Genomic DNA, 26,838 nt, shown 5'->3' on the forward strand with positions numbered 1-26,838 from the left:
TTACAGATTTTTGGTTGGTCATACAGGTGGAATTGCTGTGCAGGTTGTTTTGTTTTCATTCAACTGTTGCAGAGGACATTTTCAAGCTTGATTGTCTTCATGTGTGCTCTGAAGTCTGTGTAAACATTGGAGGAAGGGCAGATTTGCAGATGCACAGAACAACCAGCTTTAAATGTAGTGGCTGACATGTAAAGTGGACAGAAGTTGCCTCTGACAGATAACACTGACCAGGAACCCACATTTTGTATTCTCTATATTTTCTTATGAGAGTTTAATTGGTTATTCACATGCTGATAATCTCCTTTCAGTAGAACTGCAGTCAAGTCTTTTTTTGATGTCTTCATATATTCAGGTGCCAGGTTTAAAACTTTGTCCCTGCAGTGTAATTAATAGTGCCTGACTCAAAACTCATCAGGGTCCCCAGGAATTATTATTTGTTTTTCAATAACTTTGAATGGATTTTATCACATGCTCAATGAATGTTGTTTTATGGCACAATGTAAATTAAAAACAATGCTTGCAAAATGTAAAAATGAAATTTTCTGCTCTAATTACCAGGAGAAAGTAAGAGAGGCCATGGGCTGGTTGGCTGCACAGGAGGAGAAGTTAGCAAAACTGCTGGTGGAAACAGAGAATGAAACATACTACCAGAAGTACAAAGTAAGTTGCATTTCATGTTCTGTGAAAAGAATCTGTTTCTCTGAATGTTTTTAATATTTTTCATCTTCATTGCCTGAACTGAAGTGTTAAATAAGCTTTTAAAGAAAACTTGGAAATCTAATGATGTAATTGTTAAATCCCCCATATGATTGAAGGAAAGGAAGGCTAAAATTCTCTCTGTTATGAAAAAGAAGATCTGTTATTTCATTTTTGAGCAAAGGTTTTGGAAAGAGTAAAGTAGCGTCTTAATTAATTGACGTAGTTGAAGACTTGGACAAGATTCAAGCACGTAGGCCCTTCACAGAGTTACTTTTGCTATTTCTGTGCTAATTACAACAGTAGGTTTTACCCAGCTAATGTTGTAGAGGAGTAGTTGAATTGCTGGCTCTAGGTTGTGCTGCAGCAAAATTTCCTTTGGCTTATATTGTAGTCAGAGTTGTAATAAAGTGGCCCATGGGGAAACTCTGAGAGGAGGAATTTTCCCTTTCTCTTACTGGGAGGGGAGAACTGTGTTCTCACTGCACTGACATTATGTTAAATACAGACTTATGGAATGGCACCTATAATTTCAGACCCAAATATTGCCTGGAGACAAGAATGCCTCTTGCTGTCTTGCCTTTGCATGCATCACACCCTTTGAAGTTAATGGAACTCATAGCAGTGTGTTCAAAGGCAGGACTTGGCTCCGTGAGCTTCCATCTGACGTCTTCTGTGAATTATTCTTCTCTTTTATCTCTAGGAAATGATGTCATTTATGGAAACATTTAACCAAGAGAAAATCCCCTTTCTGCCTGTGTTGTCATCAAAAAGGGGTGAAGCTGAGCTGAGTGAAGGCCAGCAGCAGATGAGGGAAGAGTGGGATAAAGTGATCTCTCAGGTCAGAGGCATTTTTCTCTCACTCACCCCATTACCAGCATGAGCGTGTGGGATGGATGAAGAAGCCTAAGTCTACCTCAGGAACTCGCACTGGGAAAAGTGGGGGGATGATGCTTTATTTGGGATGATAAAGGAGGTTTGACCCTGAACCTGAAGTTCAAACAGTCTGAGTGGTTCAGTGCCCAGGAGGAGGCAGAGGTGAGTTGTTGTGTGTTACCCTTCTGCCTCCTGAGCCTCAAGACTGAAACATCCCTGAAAATGCATCTGGTTGTCTTGGAGCACTGGAGTACTCTTCTGATCAAAGTTTCTGGCCTATTTATGCTTAAAAGTTTATTTTGGGACATAATTATGGCTCAGAGCAGAGATACTACTCTAGTGGGGCCTGGTTGGTCAGTGCTTTGCAGTGAGGTTGGCTGTGTTGGCTCAAACTGGGATGTGTAGGGCCATGCTGGGAATTGCTGTTCGTGGAAGAGATGTTCCCCTGTCAGCCCCATGACAGACAGAAAGCTGTTCATCTCTATTTCCCCCCCTATTTTTGCAACTAGTTCACTATAAATTTTCCTGTTTCTGGGCCTTGGGATGGTCACCAGCAAAGGATAGGAATGCCTAATTCTGTGTGGTGTTGCAGAGGTTACAGACTGGGAGCAAACCTGGATTTGAGGTAAAGAGGGCTGATTTTAGCTGACTTCACTGGAAACTCTTTTTTGAACACTGACAGGCATGAGGGAGTGGGTTCCTGGGATGTCTTGAGCATGGGTTTATGCAGTTTATATCAGCATCTTGGAGATGGGGAAGAAAATAACAGTGAGAGATTTAATCCACTTGTTTTCCTTTTAAAGATTAACGAGTGGAAAGCAAAGCTGGACCAGATGTTGCCCTCCCCTCTGGATAGCATTGAGGCTTGGCTCCAGGAGGTGGAACGTCTGCAGGCAGAAGATTTGCCTGATTTACAGGACCCATTCAAAGCAATGTCTGTCTTCAGAGAAATAATTGTAATATTTAAGGTATGCTGATCACAAAGGAAATTCTGCTTCAGTTTGACCTGGGAAAGCACTTGTTATGGAATTGCTATTTGACATTTTGGGAAGTGGTGTGCATATGTTTGTCTTCTGAAGATGAAAAGCTCTTCTGAACATACCTTTGAAGAATTATGAGTTTAATTAAATAACTGCATGGATCTATAAGGCAGGTTTCAGATTTCACTGGGGTGAGATTAAATTTGAGTACTGCCTCAATGAGTAAATTATGCTATTCTTTTTTATGTGGTTCCTGCAACTTGTTTATTTGTTAAGTAATAACACAGGATAATTGCATCTTTATCTTTAAATCTATACTTAATGCATACCTATTCAGAATAGCACTTGAGCTTAAGGTTACATTCCAGGGAGTTCAAGAAGTTTGTGTGTTTAAAAGTTAAATAGTTCAAGAAGTTTGTGTGTTTAAAGTTAAATATTTGCTGAATCACTCTGTAGTTCCATTCAAGGAAAGGATATTTTGATACCTTTGTACCATGCAAGTTATTTATTCTGATCTTCAAATATTTGCATAGATAATAGTTTAAACATCCTTTTGAATTTGAAAGTTCTGAAAGAGTATATGTGTTGATGCCTGGCTGGTGATCATAATGCCATACTTGGGTTTTTTATAAACAAATTTGCTGTTTTTGTGACGTTGTTCTTAAAGAGAATTTCAAAGAATGGGCAGTGGAGGTTCTTGAAAGTGGCTTAATAACACCACTCTGTTGTACTGTTTCTAGTCAGTTCCTGATAGGAGAGATGGCTTTTTAACTGGTAACAGCTTTGTCAGTCTTTAGCCATTTGATCAAAGATTTTTGTTGTGCAACCTAAATACATAAAGCATTTTAAAGAATAAGATAGAGACTGATGTAATTTCTTAAGGCTTTTATTTTTTTCCCATTAAACATACAGATAAAATGATGTCATTCCTTCAGAAGAAGAGACACATTAATGCTTAATTTCTGCCAAATCCTCTTTTGATGGGAAGACATCCTTCTGAAATTTTTTTCCCCTTTTAGTATGTTGTGTGTAGGGATCATATTGGCAAGGTGGTACCTTATAATGCAGATTTTACTTAAGATCTAGGCAATTATCCACCAATGCTCATAACTGTCTGACTGATCCAGTGTTAAGATTACAAAATCCAGTGTTAAAAATCTATGCACTATTTTCATGGTTGAGGGCTGTCCCAGGATTTAGCCATTTCCATTAACATGCTTTGTGGCAGATTTTATAACATTGAAATGAACTTGTAGCTTTTTTTTTATATGCCACTGAGAAATAGGCTTATCTTCTGTGCAACACATGTTCTTTTTTATTTTCAGGTAGGGAATTCGGTGCTGAGACACATGCCTGTAAAATGTTCCCCAGTTGTGGGATACTGGCCATTGAATGGTAAATTTGATACCCTGTCAGCCTGGGGTAAGACACAGATTTATTGAGCAGTCAAATGAGCTATGGAGCAGGTGACATAATAGATTTATTCAACAGGTTTTGCTGTCAGTCTTTGCTAAGGGATAGCAAAGAATGGCTTAAAACCCTGAAGCTGTTAGAATGATGTTTTTTTTCTCCTAAAGATGATAGTGAAAGTGCAGGAAAAAAACTGATAGCAGGAGTAGTGTAAGTTCTGTGGTCCTTATATTTAAGTAGATGCACAGAGATAAGAGAAATTAGGTAGTATTGCACTAAAAGGTGCACTTTAAAAGGTGTTCAGGTAAATACTTTTATTGCACTTTAATGAGTAAAGACACTGGGAGATTGTCTTGTGCTGACTAGTTCTTAATAGCTCCTTCCCTAACAGCAGGTGAGCTGGAGATTCCCAGATGAAATACTCTAGATCAAAATGATGGCTTACTGTGTCTTGTTCTCCCCAGGGCTTGATGGATTGTTTTGATTCTCACTTGGACACCCTTCAGTCATTTAAGAATGAAGATGAGAAGAATATGCCACTAGTCTTGCCTGAAAAATTAGAGGAAATGAAAAGAAGGTTGTGATGCTCAAATTCCCTTTACTTCATGTTGTATTCTAGCTCTGCTATTGACTGGCTCTGCTGTTCTGAACAAAGCACATAATTTATCCATGCCTTGCAAAAATAAGCATTTTTCACCTAAACACACAGGCTGACTGTCAAGTGGAGCAGGCAGGGATCTCTCATTGGTCCAATGAATGTTTAATTGTGTGTACAGAGTAGAGCTCATTAACAGGACCTTTTCAGATGCCCTTTGCTAGTGGGGAAATGAAACAACCACTAGGGATAGGAAACTTGAATATTTTCAATGTAAAAATTTCCCTAGTGGCAGGGATTCTCTAAACTTTTATTTCCACCATTAAAAATCACTGTAATTTATAGCTTGTACTACCCCAAATATCTGTTGGAGGATATTTTAAAAAATGACCAGTGAATCTGTATCCATAACCTGAGATGCTTTGACATACAGGGGGCAGATGTCCCTTTTTTGGGTGTTTCAGGTTTTTCATACATTGAGCAGACAACATTGACTGCTCAATTGTTGCTGCTTAAAAAAATGAACTGTTGCTATCTTATCTGTTAATTCCTGTCATAACAACAACAAAAAAGTTTACATATATGTAATTTTGATTTTTTCAGGATAAAATCCTGATACATTAGTGCCTTTTGTATCCAATGGTTTTGAATAAACTTTTGGAACTATTTTCTGTTTGCAGATTTAGCAATATTCGTTCTACAAACCCCAGCACTTTTCTTGAATACCACTATGGACTGTGCTCAGCCATTGCCAATGAGGTGAAGTTAAAGCTAAATATCTGGGATGTGAAATATGGGGCAAAGGAGTCTGTGGAATCACTGCTGGAAAATTGGAATGTAAGTTTCAGGTATATGTATCACACTCTGATGGTAATTCTTTCCCAGCTCTTTTTGATTCAATCCTAAGTCATCTGGAGCTATTATAGTTGGTAGAAGCATGGTGGACAGGTGAAATTTCAGATTTATTCAAAGAAGGGCAGGTAGACCTCCCTAGAAGCTTTCCTTGCCCCCAAAATCTTGCATTTTGCTATGAATGAGATTTCTTTCTTCAGTCTGGAGAAGTAATGGAAACCATGACTGTGATTTTCTCTCTGCCTGTTTTTATTCTTTATTGTGAAGATTTCTTTCTTTCTAGATTGTTTATGGAGCCAGCTGTAGCAGCCCTTCCCTAGCTCCAATCCACAGAACCCTCTCTGGGGCAGTTCAGTAGTTGCTTTCTTCAAAACCAGCCATTATTCACACTGCTGCCTCTTCCTTTTCCCAGCTTATTTACCTCCTTATGCTTTGTGGTGAATATGAATTGTCTTGTTCTATTACACTTTATGCTTAGCTCAGTTCAAGTTATGAAACTGATGTAGGCTTTTAGAAGGGGATGGATTGCCCAACCCCAAATACTGACAAAGGATACTGCATCAAGAGTAGAGGCAGAGGTGAAAATGCTGATGCCTCCAGTTTTTCCCCATCTCCAGTTAATGGGATTCCTTGTGAATTCCATCTTAGTGGACTTTCTCAGAGGATTTTCAGACTGGCAAATCCACAGTTTAATTAGTGGGAATTTCACCAGCCTCAGTACTGTGGAAGGAGGCAACAATAGGTTGTATAAAGTAGCAGTTTCCTGAGCAGTGTCAGCCTCACCCTGTGGTGAGATGGTTGTGCAGAGTTAATCTGTGCTGAGTTTGTTGGTTCAGTTGGTTTCATAAATACTTATTATCATGTTGTTTCTACAGTTGTGGCTCATGGTCTTGCTCAAGCTGATAGAATGCAGAACTTTGCCAGGGAGTTTAGGGCTTGTTTAGGGCCCAGGCTTGTCACAGTCACAAGGGACATTGTTTTGTACCCTGCTGGGTGCAAAACATTTGTAGGAGTGGGGAGTGCTGGAGTGAGATCAGCTCAGAGAGGGGCTGAGGATCAGCCCTCACTCCCTGTGCACACACAATCTCCTCCTCTGCTCCCATTTCTTCCTCTTTCACCCTCTCCATCCCCAGTTTGCTTTGATCTGTCAGAAATGAGGCACCTCAATGTTTCTGTGCATGCAGGGAAGCCCACCTTCTGCTTTCATCACATTTTGGCTTACGTGACTAAATTCTGCTTGACTTGTTCTAGATGCCATTTCTCAGTATTGCCCTGGGGCTGTAACTTTTTGGAGCAAGCAGTCCTGACTCATGCAGGGCTGTGGCTCAGGCAGTGGCATTCAGGTATTCATGGTTCTATTTACTTTACTCTCTGCACAAGCAGAGTGAAAGAACAAGTTTGTTTCAGACTAAAGGGTGCAGCTGAGTTGCTGGGTGGGCTTTGCTCAGTTCACATTTAACCTGTAGGTTGTAGGCTCATATTGCAAAAAAAAAAAAGTGTCCCAAGCTGTATTTCTTACCTAGTTTTGTGTCATTCAGTGTTACCCATATCAATTACTTTTCACTTTGAGCAGAATTTTATTGAAGAAAAGAAACTTGAAACACAACTAGACACTGCTACTCACATCTGTGAAGACTTGAAAAACATAAGTGGTCCTGACTTGGGTAAGCTCATGCACATAAGTTGATATGAAGATCTCTATATTGAAGTAAAGTGCTGCCATCAGTTTTAATTCCATCTACTGTTCCATGTAAACAGTGTTTCTGTATAATTAACCTCTCTGTTCCCAACTGTATAACAATAATCCCTATTCCACATCCTAGCTGGAGATCCTCAAGAAATCAGCAAACTTTTGAAGACAGTGGAGTCAAAGATTTCGACATGTAAAGAGTATATTTCCAATGTAAACACCACCCTACAGAAAGTCCTGTCCTCCTGGAGTAATTACACAGAAAACATCCACTTACTAAAGACATGGCTAGAAGAAAACAGAAATGAGGATCCAAAAGAGGTACATGGTTGGATTTCTTTTTGTTTGACAGAGATACATCAAAGCTTTCTGGAAGGAAAACATTAAATCTCACAGTGGCTGCTGTTGTTGTTTTTCTGCTTTTCATTTTGGAAATAAATGTTTGACAGGGTTCTGCTTAAAATTATTTCAATGCCTCTGTCTAGATCCCTGCTGAGATCCTGGCAAAGAGGAATTCGATTCATGGTTCCTTGAATGAAGCTGGAAACCATCTCATTGAAGTCAGCAAAGAGCAAGTTGGATCAAATATTGCCAAAGAGCTGAAGAAACTGAACAGGAGATGGGCAAAGTTCATCAAGAGGACACACTTTGTGAGTTACAAGTTACTCTTACTCTTTGCCATGCAGCCTTCAAAGTCATCTTTCCTAGATTTACCAGTTTGCTAATCAGAGATGGATCAATCTTTCAGTCAACTCAAGGTTGCCAGTTTTAAAGCTTGAGGAACAGAGTACACAGCAGCATCCCATTCTAAATCTTTGTGGCTCAGTAAAGTTCTCATTATAGCAGGATGGAAAATGTTCAATTTTTAAATTGAAATCTCAAAACCATTTACAAAAGGAAATCTTATTGTAGAATGAAGCTCTTAATTCAGTTCTTGGGGTGGAAATAATCAATTTTCCTGTGTTAAATTTTACAGACTCTGTCTTAGCTGGTAGAAAGTAATTATTGCTGCACAGATATTTCTAAGGTTGTGCAACTTTTCACCAGCACACTTGACAGGTTTTTAGGCTGCTGTAAATCCCTACACAACCTGCCTAATGTTATACATATTACAGTCCCTAGAGTGCTTTCACAAGAATGACATTTTCACTCTGCCTGGGAATATTAGAACTGTTAATTTTCTGAGTTGAGCCTTTCATTGACGTTTATTAAAGCTACTGCTGTGACAGTAAACGGTGGCAAAAGATTACTGCTGCCTTTTTGTAGGAGATGAGCTTAGTGAAAATGCAATAAAATCAAAGGAAGCAATCAAAGGGTGAGGGAAATCCAGAGTTTGCTAGAAAAACCCTTAATAAGAGATGCCTCAAGGTAATATATTAAGGAATCAGAGAAGTAAGGTGCAAGAAGCCTGTTTAAGGTCTCAAGGACTTCCTGAGGTATTTTTGTGGCATTGCTTTGGACATTATGGCTATCATATATGTTATATTTATTTTTTAATATAAAATGCAAGAGCAAATGCTGGAGCTCTGGCCTGTGACTGCCAGTACCATTAATGTCAGCACACTTCCTGATCTTGATTTGAGCAACACCAGCTGCTGTTCTTGGACAATTCCCTGCTGTGGGCTGGGAGATGCTGCAGCCCAGGAGTTTTTCTCCATAGTAGTGTGGCTGCTTGTAGGGGAGGGGACAAGGGGACAGGGTGGATGGCACAGGTTGTGCTGTCCCACCTGCCCTCAGAGCTGAGCAACTGAGCCTCACTTGGTTTATTTACCAATATGTTTGGCATTTATTTCTCCTTTGATCCCTGTTGAGTGCTAAAGCTGGGAGGTGCTGGGAAGTGACCCAAGTGGTGACTGTGTTGGAGGAGGGCAGTGGGGAGATGATGGGAATGAACATCTTACCTTGCTCTCTGTTGACAGCTTGGAGACGAGAGCACAAATGCCGCTGAAAAGACCTCGGAGCTTCCAAAGAGCCTGGAGAAAATTGAAGAGCTCCTTGGAGGGGTGGACAGCTGGGCAGCAGAGATGGGACATCTCCTTAGCAAGATCAGTCATGAGGAGCCTGTGGAACCTGAAGTGGAGGAACATTTGCAGGTGAAAATGCTGCTTAAAGTACTTGTTCCTCAGATTCTCTTCTTGCAGCACGAATTTGTGGCTGGGGTAAAATGAGGCATCATCAGTGAAGCAGAACTTAATGTGGATTTTGTGCTGTAATACTTGTAAAAAGTCAAGACAGTGCTTGTGCCTTGTTGTTATTTCTCAGGATCACTCCCAGATGAGCTGTGAGTGAATCCTCCACCCTCAGTGTGTCCAGCTGACCAGCAGGTGCCAATGAAATGCTGTTGGTGCCACTGATCAGCAGCTTGTTCTTGAGGGATATTAATTACTCCTGTCCAGCAGAGCACTTGGAGCAGATCAGAGCTCTCTGCAAGTTGCCAATTTGAGTAGTTCCCCTGGTCACACAGCACTTTGATCATCTACCCTCCAATGTAGATGGGAGGGAGGAGGTTTGGGACACCTTGGCTGTGTTCAAGGCTTACCCATCAAAAATTGGGATACTTGAAAGTATTTTCAGCAGCGTGTGGGGTTATTTGGGAATCTCATAGGCAGTTGTTCTAAATATCCACAAAGACCACAAATTAACTTCTAACAATAAATTCCACTAGTCACTATGTTTTCCCACATCTCTCTGCCTGGGATTACCCCCAGCTCCCAGCAGATGGCAGGTGAAAATCTGTGTATATAACTCAGCAGCTTCAATACAAAGTCTGATTTATTTTCTTCACCTGCCAGTGAAGGTAAGACACAACAAAGATGCCAATCTTTGCACTGAAAAAGTTGAAGCACTGTCTTATGTTGCCTTTACTAGTTCTGCAACAGGGCCTGTATAACCTAATGGTGTGAAGATGACCACCAGGTTTCATTGAAACTCCTGTGTGTAACTGCTGTATATAAACAGAAATAATCTTTATTTCATTTAATCTATATACAGTAACTGTGCACTAGAATCTGTGTTAGTTTTCTCTTGCCTTGTGCCTTCTTGCAGTGTTTAGCTGCTGCATATAGGTAATGCCTTACAAAAGAAAAGTCTTGTAAAAAAAATTAGTTTAAGCCCTACTACTCTAGCTAAGCTAGCAACTAGCTTCTAAGTTCCCATGTGAAAAAATCATGAAAATGAGAATCAGTTAACACAACAATCTATTCTGGTAAGAGAACTGTTCACACCTACAAAAACAAAGAGTCTGTCCCATGAGAATCCATGAAGAAATTATGTAAACTAACCAAAAATAGAGAAGTTTAATAAACATGCACCCTAGCCATTTACCAACCAATAAACTGAGTATCAGTGTATTGTTAACCAGTTAGCTTGAACACAGTGCCCTCTGATATTCCTATGAAAATATGAACTATGCAATAAAAATTCAGCTTTTCTGCAGGAAGAACCAGAAGTCCTGTCTCTTTTTACTGCAACATTTACCTGACAGATTTGGAAGTGTGAGAGACGAAAAGGATCTGTTGATCTTTTTGTAATCACAGGAATATGTTTATAAAATAAGCCTCATTTTGCAGTGTGACTCTAGTTTGTAAAAAAACCCCTGAAATAACAAAGGACACCCTGAAATACAGCCTCCAAACATGTGGCTGGCATTGTACCTCCATGTCTGGGGGAAGGAGAGATCAGGTCACTCGTTACCTGCAGTACAATAGGTCAAGATCCAGAATAAAGCTCTGATTATGATTAGGAGAATGCTAATTGACAACTTCAGACAGGAGAAATGTGTTGAATATTCATAGATAGAAGCAGCTCTAATAAGGACTTTTCATGATAAATATTCAAACATGGCACACTGCTCCTGCATGCAGAGCACCCAGCTGCTTTCCTGCCTTGCAGTGCTGAATACTACAAGGAAATCTGAGCCTTGGTGTGTGCTCACTTTAGATGACTTCATGATCAGATGCTGCATATCCAAATGTGTGGTTTCATTTGGGAAGCTGCTTGGATGAGAGAGCATGTTTTAAAAACACATCTGATTGGCTCTATGGGAAAGACACAGGAGGTGTTGCACTGACAGAAAGAAATTGCTTCAGCAAACAGAATCCCCTGTGGATGGCAGCAAATTTCTTTCTCTCCACACAGAGATTTTACAGTGTAGTACCCTGACCATCACTGGAATGTGAGGCTTTCCTTTACCGAGTAAACCATCCATGATCAAAGCTGGCTTTTTCACTCTGTTTGTTTAAACAAAAAGGCAAATAAACACTTGGAAAGGCTTCTAATGCTTTTTGTTCAAACCAGAGTTTGGCTGCAAGAGGATCCTCATGCCAAGACCAAGTTGTGGCAGCAGAAGAGATACTGCAATCCCTGAGGCAAAATGTTTCAAGTCAGGTGTTTGAGCAGCATTCTCACACCACTGGGCTGGAGGCACGAATTAAAGAAGCCAGAGACAAAGTAGAGGTACTTGTTTATAAACACACAGATATCTCTAATTTTACCATTGCAGAGTATGGAAAACTCTTTGTCAGTCATGTGAAATAGAAAAGGTTCTGTACTATTGGAATCAGTGTCCCAGACTCTTGTCAGGGCGAAATCTAGAACGTTTCCAAGATCAGTATCTCAACTTGAAAAACTTTAGTGATATTATGAAGCAATAACTCTGCCTAATTACTGACACTCAAGTGTGTTCTGAAAAGTCTTTTTCTTCCAAGGCTGTCATGGGTGACCTGAACAACATCTTGTCCAAATCTGAGAAAAGACCCTCAGAGAAGGAGGCTTTGCTCAATTTTGAAGAATCCCAGAAAGAACTTGAGGCCTCCATTTCGAAGGCTGTGGAGCTTGTCAGTCAAAAATTAAGTCCTGAAGAATGTATTTCAAGATATGAGGTGGGTGTGTACTCTGAGCCAGCTGAATCTGAGTACTTCTGAGGGCTCTGTGGTCTCTAAAAGTCTGAAGTAAGAAAAATACTGACCTTTTTGTTTTTTGGTAGCTAATAATGTTTTGCTCAGTTTTCTGATTTAGCACTTTATTAACGTGGCAGACAACTTGAATGAAGGAGTATAAATCTGTATGGCAGTTTATTCAGTGCCCTGGCCTAAATTATTCCATCAGAACTCATCATTTTCAGAACTACAGCTTTTTTTTTTTTTTTTTTTTTTTTTTTTTTTTTTGCCTGATCAATAATTAAGCTTCCCATCAAGAATGACATGTCTGAATTCTTGGGCAGGTTATTATAAATACTAAATCTCCTCTTTTTCCCAGAGGGTAGTCGGTAAATCAAATGTCCTGTCTCAAAATGTGGATCTCTTAAAGCTCTTAAAGGGGTTTTGGAGATGGAAGTGCCCAAAATCTGTGTTGCCTGGTCTGGCAGAGAGGGCTGGGTGACCATGTGGCAGGAGGGGCAGAGAGCTCATTCCAGGCCATCCTGGAGGATCCCATGGTGCTGATGGAGACCTTTCACCTTTTCTCTGCTCACACCCATGGGACATGGCCTCAGGTATTCCCTAGGGAAGAGGCAGAGTTCAGTGACCTTCATCTTTCGTCTTTGGTACCAAATTTTCCCCTAAATGTTGTTAGAAAAGCAGCACCTGCTTTTCTCCATAAAGCATCCATTGATTTGCAAGCTTTTGCAGATACACAGGGATGGAGAATGCCCCTGTACCCACCCACAGCAGAGCCATACACCCCATATGTGTGATGTACACATTGATTTATTCACAGGTTTTACATGCTACCAATGTCATTTTGTTAGTTAAATGTGTTACATTCAGTTCTGTTTGGGTTTCATTATGATGTCTGGGTTTTGTTTTGGTCTTTGTTTTTTTTTTTTTAGGAAGCTTTTAATGCTCTGGACAATAAAGTTCTTGACAAATTTTTGAAAGCAGCTGAACTGCTGAAAAATATTTCATCTGACCATGAGAAGCTGGTGGTGGAAGATGATGTTCGTAGGAGATGGGAGGTGAGATAATGCAGGAATGAGAATCCCCTGTCTGTTCTCATTAGGCCTGGCATCTTTGAAAGCAAATTTTTTCTTGTCACAGTGTGTTCTGGTGTTTTACTTGCTGAGTAACACTGTCTCTCCATCTCATGGGAACAACGTGCTTTGTATTTTGCAGGCAGTTCGTCAGGAAATTGTATCCTATGTCCAGCTCATTGCAGAAAGGGAAAAAAAGAAATTTAATGCAACTTTAAAAAGAATCAATAAGCAGTTAGGCAAAGAGAAGAAACTCCTAAGTTTGGATAAAACCAAAGGGCTCATGAAGGAGCATGAGGTACCTGACACATTCCTTTTCTGTCTCTATTTGTGAATGCTTTGCTGTCCTTCTTCCTCCTTTTTGGGTTCATTACCTGTGGAGCAGGGCCCCTGTGCTCTGTGTTACGTAAACACAGAGCAAAGAGGCCACCAAAATTATTTCTTTACCTTTTTTGATTGCAGATATTAGTGTTCTTGCAGACTTTTAGAATTGACCCCTTGTTAAGTAGGTAGTATCCTTTTTCCATTTTTTCTCCCACGTTTTTAGTGTATCTTGAATTCACTCTAGGAAGTATAATAATTGACAAGGAATATTTTAAAAACATTCTACTTTTTCTGTAGTCAGTAGGACACTTCTATCAGATGTCAGGGCGAAGAAGACTTGGGACCAAAATTAAAAATTTTAGAACATAATGAATTTCTAAATCAAGCAAGAGTCAGTGTAGTCCTCTGAATATAGTTGAGAACGTGTTGCCAGCAATCCTAATTTAATTTCTAGCTAAGAACCAAGAGAAAATAAGTGTCTGTTCCTTGGTTTGACAGTTTAGACTTTTAGGAGCACCCAACCAAGAAGATAATGGAAGTATTAAAAAATACATGAGAATAATTTCTTATCCTGGTGTTTTAGCATGGGCTTATTATATTGATTTTTCTTTGTTTAGGCCTTTTTTTCACATGAAGGCAGCATGAAGGAACTTAACAAGTCTTTGGAAGACCTTAAAACATTGGCAAGACTCTCAGAAGAAACTGTCCCAGGGATACAGACACTCACTGCAGACTGTGAAAAAAGGCTAGAAAAGGTTCAACAAATGGTGGCAGACACTTACACAGCACTGCTGGCTCGTGTTGGAAAAGGACAGCCCCCTCAGAAAGGGTGGGTGGCTGAGCCATGGGGTGTTGTAGCTTTATAGAAATCATTTTTACACATAAATTTTGGGATAGTCTATTGTGTTTTGGTAGTACATGACTGTGGCCAGCTGTGCATTTAAACACTTAAAGTATTAAGTTTCATAAACTGGCAAGTACAATGTTTGATTATCCTTCAACACAGCTGCACTGTTTTAAACATTGAGCTAGGATTTTTTTTTCTCTTTGTATTTAATGTTTTGTTCTTGTAGGAACTCCATTTTGGCTTCTGAGAATGGAGGAGAGTCTGGTGCTTCTCAAGAAGTTGACAGCCTTATGGTAGAGGAGGTAAGAAGTCCAGACTTACTGATGGAAAACAGTGCTCTGTCAAAGGGAGGTCATTGCAGGAGGAGAAAGTGTTTATTTCTCTTACTGTTTTTATTGTGATAAGACCTTGGGCCTCTGGTCAGAAATCCAAACCCCACTGTGCTTGTGAATGTAGACTAAGTAAATAATAAAAATTAACATACAAGCAGCAGGGCTGGGCATCCTGAGATGTGAGCCTCCAGACTGGAATTATATTTTGCAAAAAAGTCATTTTCAGGTGGAAAGGTTATGTGGGAAGCTGTGTTCAAGTGAAAATCCCCCATAATGTCCCAGTAATATGAACAATTTTCAGAGGACAGAGAGAGTCCTAGTGAGGAGTTGGAGGCATTTGTCTGTATCTGTGAAAAGAATGAGTGAGCTGGCTACAAGTATTCCAAAATTTGCTCTTTGGGCTCATGATTGATTTCAAACACATCTTGAATTCATGAATGGCCTCTCTCATCTCCTCTGGGCCACATCAAGCAATCCCTTCCTTCAGGAGCTCATAGATGATGGTTAGGCTTTGCTGTGTATTACACAGGATATTGTGGAGGTCACTGTCACCCTTTTTATTTTTACTCAGACCTCAAGACCTGCTGCAGATGCAGTTTTGGAACCAGATGTGAAGCACCACAATGGAGAAAGCTGTGCAGATGAGTTTGAGGAAGATGGTGATTTGGCCATACCAGCTTTGTTAGAGAGGTAATTTTTAAAGGAGAAAATGCATGTGCATTTTCTGTGCTAGACAAATTAGCTCACAAATTCATTGAATGTACCAAACATGAGGTGCATTTTTGCTATGCAGAACCCTGTTCTTTTATCTGCTACAGTTTACTGAATATTGATCTGTAATTTATAGGGAAGCACTACAGTAACTAAATGCTTCGAGCATTAGGATTTTGTAGCAAGAACATTTTTAGCTATGAATGTTTTACTCATTTTCTTGGGCTAGGAAAGTCTGCATCTGCCTTACTAATAACTTCAAATATTGTAAAATAAAGAAATGTGTCAAGTTTTTTAGAGAACTGATACTTCTACTTTTGTAAATTTAGAGAATGTAGGCTGGCATTTAGATTTGAAGATTAGCCATATGAGCAATCTGTTTAATATGTTGCTCAATTATACATTATTCATTGATTTTGGACTTAAATAAAATATGTACTTGCAATAGACTGTGCTTATTTTTTTATGGCACTCTGTTGATCAGTGAGTCCCATACCCTGAGATGTTCCATTTAATTAAAAGTAATATTCTCTCTGAAAGTGTTTGCATCTTTCCTTAGCTTTAACACACAGAGAAGTAACCTGGAGGAACTTCTACGTCACAGCAGAGATAAAGTAGCATCTGACTTTACTGCTGAAATAAAAGACACTTCATCCCTTAAGTTTAAGCTGCTTGAACTAGAGGCAAGTATTCATCTTTTAAAAATATACCTGGTGCCCAAATTGTTATTTTCTCATGTAGAGCTCTCACTTCTCTGTTACATATATCATATATTGCCAAGGGAAGAGCAGCATCCTTGCAGCCATATGTGTTAGAAGAAGGGAAATCAAGGATTTAGTATTCAACAGAACTGCATTGCTGCCTAGCACTGCAGTTTTTCAGGTGTTACTAAAAGAAAAGAAGAAATTGGTGGCTCTGGGTTTGTTGTCTGCAGGCTGAAATAGGTGTAATGGGAAAAAAACTGCAGAAAGGAGCTTTTTGTTTGTCAGCAGAGATGGCTGGGGCTGCAGGAGTAATCACAGTTGAACCACCAAGTGGTGTTTGTGCAGAATGGAGCTGTTCCAGGACACATAAAACTTGGTTAGGTTTGTGAGATCCTTAAGGCAACAGCAAAAGGCACAGAGTTGATGCTGAAAAGTTTATTACTGCAATTTTTCATGGCCTTTCTTGAAAGGACTACAAAGCCTTATCAAAAATCTCAGAACTTGGTTCAGTTCTACATTTGTTTTTCTTCTGAACATAGCTAGGTGGAGATATTTTCATTCTTGTAGTGAGAATGCCTGGCCTGTTATTTATTGACCCTTTTATGAAATGTAGCCAAGGCATATATCTGACATGGAAATTGTCACTGTAAAATGTTACTGGAAATTTGCATGCAGCTAAAAGCTGGGTCTTGAAGGAGAAAAAAGGCAGTAGATAACCTTACTTTCAGATGATGTTTTCACTGTTTTTGTAGAGACTCTTATGACTAGTTTTATGAAATGTCCACTGAGAAATACAGGATTGTATTAATGCATTAGAACTGCTTGTCTTCTAGGCAATGATAGACATGGAATTCACGTCTGGTTGGAAAGAATTGGAAAAGATCTCATCTACCTTAGAAAATCTTGTGTCTGAAGTGCAGCAGGCTGCTCTCTCTGAGGCAAGAAACAAGCTACAAAGCGAGTGGAAAGATCTTCAGGATAGTATAAGTATCAGGTATAAAATAACACTTTATGGTATTAGCTAAGGAATTATAACTAATTGTGTATGTTGTGAAGGGAATAATGTGTGTTGCAGAAAATAGCTGCACATTTTTAACCTTTTCTTCATTGCAAAAAATTAAGTTGTTCTTAATTTTTCTTTATTCATATACACATGGAAGATAGTGTGAGTCTCCCCAAGAAGATGAGAGACAGATCTTTGTGACATAACTGTGCAGTATTCCCATTTATTGCTGTTATTTCCTTTCATCTTTTGGTTAAATTAACAGTGATTCACATTGCTTTTCTCATTAATCAGAGAAAAACTCATCTAACCTTGGGAGGGGGGAGGATTAGATCTGTTAGACAGTTACATTATTTTTGTGGCTTTTTGTGCTTAAAAATACTGAGTGTCTTTTCTTGCTTGCTTTCCCAGTTCATGTTTTGTTACCTTTCTTGCAGAGCAAGTTCTTTAAGGGCTGCTGTGGAAATTGTTTTGCAAACAGAAGATCATTCCATCTCTGTCTGTCAATTAGTAGATGAATGGCTGAAGAACAAATATATCCACCAGTTTAGTCTGATGGACTGGGACCTTCCTGAGAGTGAACTGAAGGTAAGGGAAGATGCAGAGACCACACCCTAGCAAGGATAGGTTTTAATATCTAGGAAGCAGAGAACTTCATAGGATTTTCATTTAGGAGGTTAGGGCTGCTGACAAGACTTCCCAAACCTTCTAAAATCTCTAGTGGCATTTTAGTCCCTATGTTTTAAACATTCTTGGTCCTGTAGAACAAGCCAGGGACCCTCAGTAGGTTCTGTTGTGAAAGCCATTGTTGTGAACATTTCATTTAGGTTAGGATCTTTTTTTGATGCAGATTTGTGGTGTTCCCACTTGGCCTTATATCATTTTTGTGGAGTCTTGCACGTAATGCACTGTTAATTTATGAGCTCAGCCAAGCTACCTTGTGTCACATCTGCTGCAGTATCTGAGCACAGCTCAGGATGGCTTTGGAAACTCAGTGTGGGTGCAGTAATTGTTCACCTCCTATCAGTATCTGATGCCCAGGCCCTGGCCCACTGGGCAGGGTGAATTCTGTTTTATTCTTGGCTTGCCCTCTGGGCTGAGCACACTGACAGCTACACAGAACTGAAAGTTTGCATTTGTCTGTCCTTGGCTCTCCAATGAAGTAGGGTTTAGGTCTCTCAAGCTGTAGGGCAGACAGCATGTGTGCTCTGTCTGACCAGTTTTGGTTGCAAGGGCCCAGAATTTTTGCCCAGCTCTCTGCACATCTGGGCTTTCACAGCCCTGACCTGCTGCTCTTTGAGGGCTGCAGCCAGAGAGTCTGCAGGCTGCACCAGGAGATTTTTGAATGCATGGAAGTCTGCTCCAAAAGTATAGCATAAAGAACTGAAAGATGGCAGAGTAATAAATATCTCTGTGGTTGCCTGTGCTCTGGCTGATGTCCTGCTGTGAGAGCCTGCTGCTTTCAGTCCCAGGACTATCATCATCTTTCTCTCCTTCTTGTCTGATTGCAGGAAGGAGTCTTGAGCTTTCTGTAGTGCTGATCAAATTTCCTGTGTGTGGAATACCATTTTATTTGATTATTTTGTTCTTTTTCCTTCCCTCCACTGACCTCCAGAATAGGTTTTCTATCTTACCCATCCTGTTTAGCATACTTTTTTACTGCTATTATAATTTGGTTTTCAGTCATAGGTTCAGCTTGAATGCAGGATATATGTTTTCTTTCACTTGCTAACACTTTTGGTCATTCCCTGAATTTCAGATGCTGCAGAGATGCATATTAGAACAAATTGAAGAGTGCAAACAGTTGGAACACCTAGACAGTTCAGCAGGGGATGAAGTGAATCCATTAGACCTGCAAGCTGCAAGAAAAGTTATAATTAACTGTCAAAAGCAGCTTGAAGAAATGCGCCATAAAATGCAGATCCGTGAGGCTGTCCTGAAAGATCTGGAAACTTTTATGGCCTCCCTGAGGAAGATCCAATCTTCAATCACATCTCTCCCAGATCAACCTGAAATGCAGGGAAAAGCTTTGAGGGAGGCTGCACAGGAGGTTTCTCATCTGGCAGAAGAGGCCAAATGTCTGGATGAGCGCCTGAAGAGTGTTAATATCTGTCTGGAAGATGCTGATCATGGGAGAAAGACTTGGTGCGAAAAACTTGTTCGGGCTTTATCCAAAAAGCTAAATGCCATTTATGATCCCTCAAGAGAGCAGGTGCCTACAGAAGAAAAAGACTTACACAAGACTTTCTCCAGAAAAAACAGTGAACTCCTTAAAACCATTCAGGATCTACGGGACAGAATCAACAAAATAGGCTTGAAGGATCCAACAATTCCAGCTATTCAGAAAAGGTGAATTGTTTTTTAAAGCTCTTTTCATTTCATAATTTCAGTGGAGTCAGCCTGGGTCCCCTCTGCAGGAGAGCACTGAAATTTGAAGTATCTGTAGAACATTGACAGTAGCTGTGAGTTTGTTTTATTTGTTCCATCACAGCCTAAAAAAGGAAGCCTCCATTTTTTTTTCTTTCAAACTCCTATCTCTCTGTCTATCTATCTATCTATCTATCTATCTATCTATCTATCTATCTATCTATCTGTTTGAAGCAGCATTGAGGAAGAAAAAATAGGAGATGGGTTATTGTGATCTTAGTTTTCAGTAAGAAAAACTGTAGACAGGGAGATGGGTCCCCTTGCTGGGCACTGATACACCTGATCTGAAACTCTGCAGTGTAAGATGGACAGACTGCACTTGCCTTTTAATACAAATTAATTTCACTTTGTTCATAGAGACCCAGCTGTCCTTTAGAATTTAGATTATTTTCTCACAGTGTTGAGGTCAGCATAACTCATCTGAGGGCCTGTGTCAGATTTCATGAATTGAAGACCAAATTAGACTTTTTATGATGTCATTTAATACAGTATGTGGAGCTCAGGATGAATTTCTAGGGAACTTAATAATTACATTGTGAACCAAATCAAAGGCTTACTTAAATATAAGGCTGTATTTCTTTTTTTTTTTTCTAATAAAGGATAAAATCATTAACAGAATTGGAAAAGGAATTGGATCGTGCTGCTGCTGAAATGAAATCTATGCAAGAAATTGCTAATAAGCTCCCACAGATCAATGAGGAGAAAGCAGAGGAAGCAAATGAGCAGTGCAGAGTTACAGAGAGGTTATGGGAGGATACAAAGCTCTTTCTTGCTGAAAGGTAAGGAGGAAAATTGCATTTTAAAGTAATATTGTTCAAGTAAGAAGTTTGCTTGTGAAATCAAACAGAAAAAAGCCCTAGACTATACCTTAAAGGTACAGTGAAGACATAAAGTATCATTAAACCAAGAATTGCACATGGAAGTTTGCAGCCAAAGCTCATCAATTTTGCATATTTTAAAAGCATCACAGTCCCATCATTTAGCAGGTATGCAGTGATGTGTTGGACTTAATTGGCATCCAGGAGAAAACCTGCCTGCTGGTGGGAATGCTGTGTCTTCTATATTTGCTGTGAATTTCCTGCCAGCACACTGAAAAGGAAAAGACAAACTGAAACAAATGGAAAAGGACAGCTGGGAAAACAGTCTCTTATGCAGCAAAATAAAGGGAGCTTGGTTTGATAATTCTGTGAGAGAGGGGGCTGGGAGAGGTTGTGGTTGATTGGCCATGACATCTCTGCTTCAGATATGGTTTTTGAAGATGCCCAGAGGTTTTGCAAGTACTGGCACAGTTCTGGTTAATTCTCATGGCTTGCACAGGTGGGAGTAACCTGTTTTCATAGCCCACTGAAGGATGGGCTGGTATCCACCATCCAAGCTGCTGTGAGATCTGCTGCACGTGATATTTCAGTTTACTGGTGACTGAGCTCACCTCTCAGGTGGAGAGGGTCATATGAACACAGCTGCTCATCACAGCTAAATGTGCATCAGAGGCATATGGTGGTGAAGGGCATTTCTGATTCCAGAAACTGTCTGGATACCTCAGAGGTATCACATATTATTGCAGGATTTAAGACTGGTACAGTTCATCACTCTTTATCTCTCATCCAAACCTGATTGTCAAACTTCCCACATGTGTGAATATAGGAGAAGGGAACAGACAGACAGGAGGTTGAGGCTGCAGGTTTGTGCTTAGGCCATAAATAATGCATCTCTTTTTAATAGCCAGGAGCAGTGTGCAAGGGTTCTGGAGCTCCTGAAGCAGTATCAAAGCTGCAAAACGAGTCTGACCAGCATCATCCAGAAACAGGAGATTGTGCTTTCCCAGCAAACTTCTTACATGGGGAAGGAGAATTTGAACAGACTAATAGCAAAGGTGAGTAACAAGAACTTAATGGAAAGGAAAGAAAAGCCTTTCCTGGGAGCATTCAGATACAGGGTTGCCCTTGTACCCTCAGCCTTCAGGGCAGATGTTAAGGTTTTGCTTTCACTTTGGCTTCCAAAATACCTTTAGGGACTCCATATTTTTGTTTTAAGTAGATTTAAGGCTGTTTTTTTGTAGTGAATCAAAATCATAATAATGGAGAGGGATTAAAAAACTAAACCAAACCCCATGGAAAAGCTAGGATCTAGTATGAAGATGAGATTAAATCCTGTCCTTTTGCTCCAAGCTATCTGTGACAGCAGTTAAACATTTGCAGTAGCTTTTACATTACTTGATGAGCTACTCATACTGAATGAGCAGGTACTGCTGGACAACTCTTCATTTAGTTTAAAGTTTTCCACCTTTTCTGTCAGAAATGTGACATCCAGCTTCTTGGCTAAGTGAATACAGCTACTGGAATAGTTGTCCATGGTTAACAGATTAGTAGTGAACAGCAGCATGGCCATCATGACCATTTTACTGCACAGCTTTTACATATCCTGGATGATGTAACTTGTTGTTCAGATCCTCTTTTTAGGCTTTCTGATGAGGCATTACCCATAGCATCCAGGAGTGTTTGCTCTCAGGCAGTGCCTGGGCTGGTTAGATTGAAGAAGGAATGTAAGTGGTGTTTCCTGAGGCACTGGGATGGTGTCTGCTTGTGGCAGCCCCCTTTAGCTGAGACAGGGTCTCTTCCTGGTCCCACCAGTGAGACTTGGGGCACCTTGTATCACCTGGGCTCCTGCTGCAAGGGGGGCATTGCCTGCATATCCCAGCCCCTGCTTCACGGAGATCCCTCTCTGGGAGCAACCCTCCCTCCTCACCATGAGCTCTGCAGTTCCCACTCCCAGAGCTGTGGTCTGAAATTGCTGTGCCACAGTCCAGGCATGTCCTTGAGTGCTGATGATTTGTTATATGGAATGATGCAAAATAATAGCAGAGAAAGTCCTCTCTTCTTTGTTCTGGTTTGTGAGAGCAGCTCTGCCATCCCTTCCCCTGAGCCCAGTGCCTGGTGGGGTTGGTATAAGAACAAGTAATTTCCCAGGATGTCTGTGGGAAATAAGGAGAGAGCTGTTCACATCAAGGTGCCTAGCACTAGAGGTCAGTGTTTCTTTTCCAGGAAGCTTCCATGTTGTTTGTAAACACTGACATTCCAATGAAACACAAAGAAGCAGCTTGGTGTTTAAATAGAAAGTAGGAGAAAGAGATGTTTCACTTTCTGGCTGTGACATATTTGACAGTGTCTGTGTTTAAATCGGATTTAAGCTTTTTTCTGTAAATAGTTCAAAACCTGGGGTTCAGAATGCAGTTGTAATAGTATCTCAGATAATTATCACACTGTGCATTGTTTATCTCTGTAATTAAGGTTCTGTGTGTGGATGTACAGTCCCCTTGGATCTGGCACTTAGGACTTTAAAAGCAAACTGTGGTTTTGGCTGTCTTAGAAATAAATTATCCATATTCCCACTCAGCTGTTCTGCAGCCAATAACAGAACAATATGGATTTCTAACAGGGAAATATTCCTGTCAGCATGGCAGGGATAGAACAACACAGAATGCATTCCTAGTCTCATCATATTGTATAAAATAGATTATTTTATGTAATGCTGTTGTTTCTCTAAGCAAAAAAAAAAACCCAACCCAGCAAATCAGTTTAAAAATATTTTGCTGAATAAACAATCATAAGCAAATATGCTCACAAATATCCGTGTGGTTTTTTTCACAGATTGAAGAGGCAAAAGAGGAATTTAATGATCACTCTGAAGATGTAGACAAAATAAATCAGATCTGCAAAAACCTGCAATTCCAGCTGAATAAAATGAGAAGCTTTGAGGAGCCTCCGTTCGAGAATGAGGCTAACGTTATTGTGGACAGATGGCTGGATGTATGTAAAAAGTAAATTATCAGGGTGGTCTTATCTGTTATGCATTATAGTAATTGATTCTGATGTGGGTGTAATATTTCAAATAAATTAAGTGCAATATGGCAGGGATTCTTAAGAGATAAACCCAAGTGTTTACCAGAGCAAAGCTTGCAGAGTATCTATGGATGTAACATGTCTGATCTGTCAGGTAATTTGTATTGTCTGTACTCCTTGGCAGTAAATAATTCTAGAAAATGCAGAAAAGGCAATATTTGTGTTTTCTGCATGAATCTGTAAGCTTCCATAACAACTTCTATGGATTTAGACTTTGGAGACAAATCTGGAAAATTATAGTGCTGGTGCTTTAGGTGGGGAATGTTTGCCACTGTCGATCTAAGCAGTGCATCAATACTGAGATTAAATGGTATTTACTGGGAGTAGATAAACATTAATGAGCAAGGCTCCTTCCTAAACCTGCCTTAAAACTGGCAAGCTGCTGTTGTGATTGGTATGTTTGGTGACATGTGTGGCAGGGATTTAAGTATCTTCTCCATGACCAGTTCACTGTGAAGACACGAGATTTTTTTTTTCCCCCATTTTCTGCTCTTGTTTTTGTGAGTGGTTTCATCTCGTTCTGATTTTCTTGTGCTGCTTTTGCTTTTGGAATATAACTCAACATTTTCTGAAATCTGTGTGTGTTTTTTGCCTATCAATGGTAGATCAATGAAAAGACCGAAAATTACTGTGATAATTTGGGGAGAGCTCAGGCTTTGTGGGACAAACTCCTGAACTTATCTGGCACAATTGAAGCTTGGGCAGATGAAGAGCTCAAGAATGCAGAAGACCATTGCCTGACTGAGGAGTACCTTGCTCAGTTGAAGGTAATTTAAATGGCAATTTTTTACCTTTCCTTTATACTATACTGATATGGGCTTTGGGCTATAAACATGCTCATTGCATAGATATACCAGGAGAGGAAGTTGTAACATTTGCACCCATCTGCATGGGTGCTTGCACTAAGGATGTTGCCTTTTTTTGGGGAAATATCTTGGAAAACTAATGCACAGATAGTGTATATGTGTAGTTAATGGTTTTCAATCAGTGCAACACTGAGTGCTGTACAAAGATGGAGCAAAGAGAAGGCCTGGAAGGCTGTAGCCTGGAGTGCAGCAGTGCACAAAGAAGAAAGAAAAGACTGTGTATAGGCTAATGATTAGTTTTCCAGGTAGAAGTGGCCTGTCAGTGAAGATGCTGGAGCCTCTGGGACAGCTGGGCAAAGCACAGCTCAAGGAGAGGTTTCAGAGGTGGTTTATTTTCCCCCTGTCCTGGTGTGTTCCTCTCTGCCTCAGCAGAGAGTGGCTGCAGAGCATCTCCAGGGGCTGCACATGGGCAAGCAGCAGCAGAGCCTGGGCTGCCCATGCCCCTTTGGCACAGATTATAATGTTAATTCTTGGTGTCAGGGTGCAGCTGTGTGTAAAAACACATGCTCTAGGTCTGTGCCATTGAAAGCTTCATGTATGGGGGTGAATATTTTAATTTCTAGCTTTAGGGCCACAGTGGACCAGCTGTGCTGCTTCATCGTGGTCATAACCAGTGTCTACTAAGCAAAAATAATTGAGACGTAAATATATAAATACATCTCATATCCTCTTGTTTGAAAATTTGCAGGCAGTTTTTCCTCGGTGTTTACAAGCTACAAATGGCCTGGGTTTTATTATGGTTGTTTGCAGCTTTCCTCCTACTGTTAGCACTGCTCATTTGTTTTAGTTTGCAGAGAAGTGAAAAGCCAAGGTGCTCTTTGTGTATGGATCTTCACCAGGAAACAGTGGCATATCCACTGTGCAGCAGTGGATATTTTGTCACCTCATTGTTGTCTCTACCATTGTATTGTCAGTTTTTTCCTGGAGTAGTTTATGTCCCTGGAGGCTCCAGTAAAAATGCACCAGCTGGAAAATGCATCTTTAGGGCCATTTTGTTACCTGGAAACTGGTCAAGTCCAGCGTGATGTGACTGTGCCCCCAGTGTGACTCTTCTCCTCCTTAGGAATGGCTGTGCTGGAGGTGGCTACAGTAAGGTTATTCTGCTGCTTCCTTGTGAGAGATAAGAGGAGGGAGAAGAGGGCAAGAGACACAGAAACCATCTTCCCCTGAGCAATTATTGTAAAGCAGAATAGAAGGAGAGAAAACTGAACCCAATGCGTTTGAATTTTTGTAAAATGATTCCAAGTGCAGAGGGCATCAGGTTCATTTATCACTTTATTATTATTATTATTATTCCTTTTATTGATCCTGAAACACCTCTGCATTGATATTAATTCCAGAAAGACCCCCAACTGTTGCAATGTGTATCACATTACCCAGGGTTGAAACCCAGGGTCCTTTGTGAGCACTGGTGCATGTTTTTTCAGGGAGCCTGTCACAAAAGCGCAGAGCAGTGGATTATTAGACTGTGTATTTAAGGATAATTTCAGTATCTGTAAAAAACGTGAGAGAAGTTCTGCTTTCCCCTGTAGCCTGTATGCAAATGCAAACTCTTTTGAGGGCTGCAGCACATGAATGGGTTTTGATGATTGCTTTTACAGAGACTACAAAAGGAATGCTTGTCCTCAGGGAGCTTGGAATATCGATTAGGGAATATGAGACAATGTCATTATCCTGTTCATAAGTTGAAGCTGGCATTTTACCTTCACATCACTGACTTATTCCAAAATACATTCAAATGAGTGGAGGTCTTTTCATATGCAAAGGATTTACATTTAAAAAGTGCTTACAGCCTGTGTTGTATTTTATCACTTCCATACCAAAGTATGTGCCATCAGAATGCTGATTCTTGACTTGAAATCTATGACATCTGAAAATAGCCCTTTTTGTAGAAGCAGCAAGACATAAATGCAAAATTAAAATTATTTTCCTGCAAATTTACTTGAAGCAAAATAATTAAGATTCTTAAATATATCCTAAATTTACATTATCAGCTTCTTTGTCTGAGAAACAGGGTGTTTCTGACTTGAATACAAAAAACGCTTAATTGCAAAAATAAAAAGCAGGAAATGAACAAATGGTGTCACCTTTATATACCAAAATACATAATCAGAATATTTTAATATAATTTTCTAACATAAACATAGAGCATTAATTTGGAGGGAAGCACAGTTACCAATGTGTTTTTTCCACCTTTAGGCATGCTTACGGGCCCAAGAGCAGAAACTCCAGAAATTCGACAACACGGTGGCTGAGATAGAAGAGCTTCTGAATAGTAATGAACCTCCATTGGAGCTACAGGTACAGAGGAGCTTTTACAGCTGATACACCAGTCCTCCTCACTATAGCCCTGCTTCTAGTACTGCCTTTGCCACAATCAGTTACTTGTTTTATTTATATCTGCTCAAGAAGAGTTGGAGGCATTTTGTTGCCAGTGGACAGTGGTATTTCATTTGTTGTATCTCTGAGGCTGCTAAAGGTTGATAGAATCAAACCTGTCATTTTAAACACAAAGGTCTTTCTCACTTCTGTGCCTTTTTAGGCCCTTGGCCCTGCCCAAAGAGGCTGATGTCAGTAATATCTGGTGTTTAGCTCGTGGTCAACACCAGGGCACAATGGATCTCATCACCCCTTTGGGGATCCCAGGAACTCAGCTTT

At 40.1% G+C, this 26,838-nt stretch overlaps 1 protein-coding gene across 1 annotated transcript in view; it reads left to right on the plus strand.

The window, feature by feature from the left end:
- SYNE2 (spectrin repeat containing nuclear envelope protein 2) overlaps positions 1–26,838 on the plus strand; it is a 159,082-nt gene that overhangs the window by 15,838 nt on the left and 116,406 nt on the right. Inside the window, exons 9-33 of the mRNA XM_071426258.1 lie at positions 559–660; positions 1,400–1,537; positions 2,376–2,540; positions 4,427–4,539; positions 5,238–5,394; positions 6,983–7,073; positions 7,233–7,420; positions 7,585–7,749; positions 9,019–9,192; positions 11,396–11,554; positions 11,806–11,979; positions 12,927–13,052; positions 13,210–13,365; positions 14,009–14,220; positions 14,465–14,540; positions 15,142–15,260; positions 15,841–15,964; positions 16,819–16,979; positions 17,426–17,576; positions 18,748–19,337; positions 20,015–20,194; positions 21,138–21,288; positions 23,063–23,221; positions 23,920–24,081; positions 26,380–26,481. Of these exons, the coding sequence (XP_071282359.1) occupies positions 559–660; positions 1,400–1,537; positions 2,376–2,540; positions 4,427–4,539; positions 5,238–5,394; positions 6,983–7,073; positions 7,233–7,420; positions 7,585–7,749; positions 9,019–9,192; positions 11,396–11,554; positions 11,806–11,979; positions 12,927–13,052; positions 13,210–13,365; positions 14,009–14,220; positions 14,465–14,540; positions 15,142–15,260; positions 15,841–15,964; positions 16,819–16,979; positions 17,426–17,576; positions 18,748–19,337; positions 20,015–20,194; positions 21,138–21,288; positions 23,063–23,221; positions 23,920–24,081; positions 26,380–26,481 (4,095 nt within the window). The remainder of the gene's footprint in view (positions 1–558; positions 661–1,399; positions 1,538–2,375; positions 2,541–4,426; positions 4,540–5,237; positions 5,395–6,982; positions 7,074–7,232; positions 7,421–7,584; positions 7,750–9,018; positions 9,193–11,395; positions 11,555–11,805; positions 11,980–12,926; positions 13,053–13,209; positions 13,366–14,008; positions 14,221–14,464; positions 14,541–15,141; positions 15,261–15,840; positions 15,965–16,818; positions 16,980–17,425; positions 17,577–18,747; positions 19,338–20,014; positions 20,195–21,137; positions 21,289–23,062; positions 23,222–23,919; positions 24,082–26,379; positions 26,482–26,838) is intronic.

The sequence above is a fragment of the Agelaius tricolor genome, unplaced genomic scaffold, assembly GCF_023055355.1.
Source record: "Agelaius tricolor isolate 1412-34295 unplaced genomic scaffold, bAgeTri1.0.p SCAF_5, whole genome shotgun sequence".
NCBI classification, from domain to species: Eukaryota; Metazoa; Chordata; class Aves; order Passeriformes; family Icteridae; genus Agelaius; species Agelaius tricolor.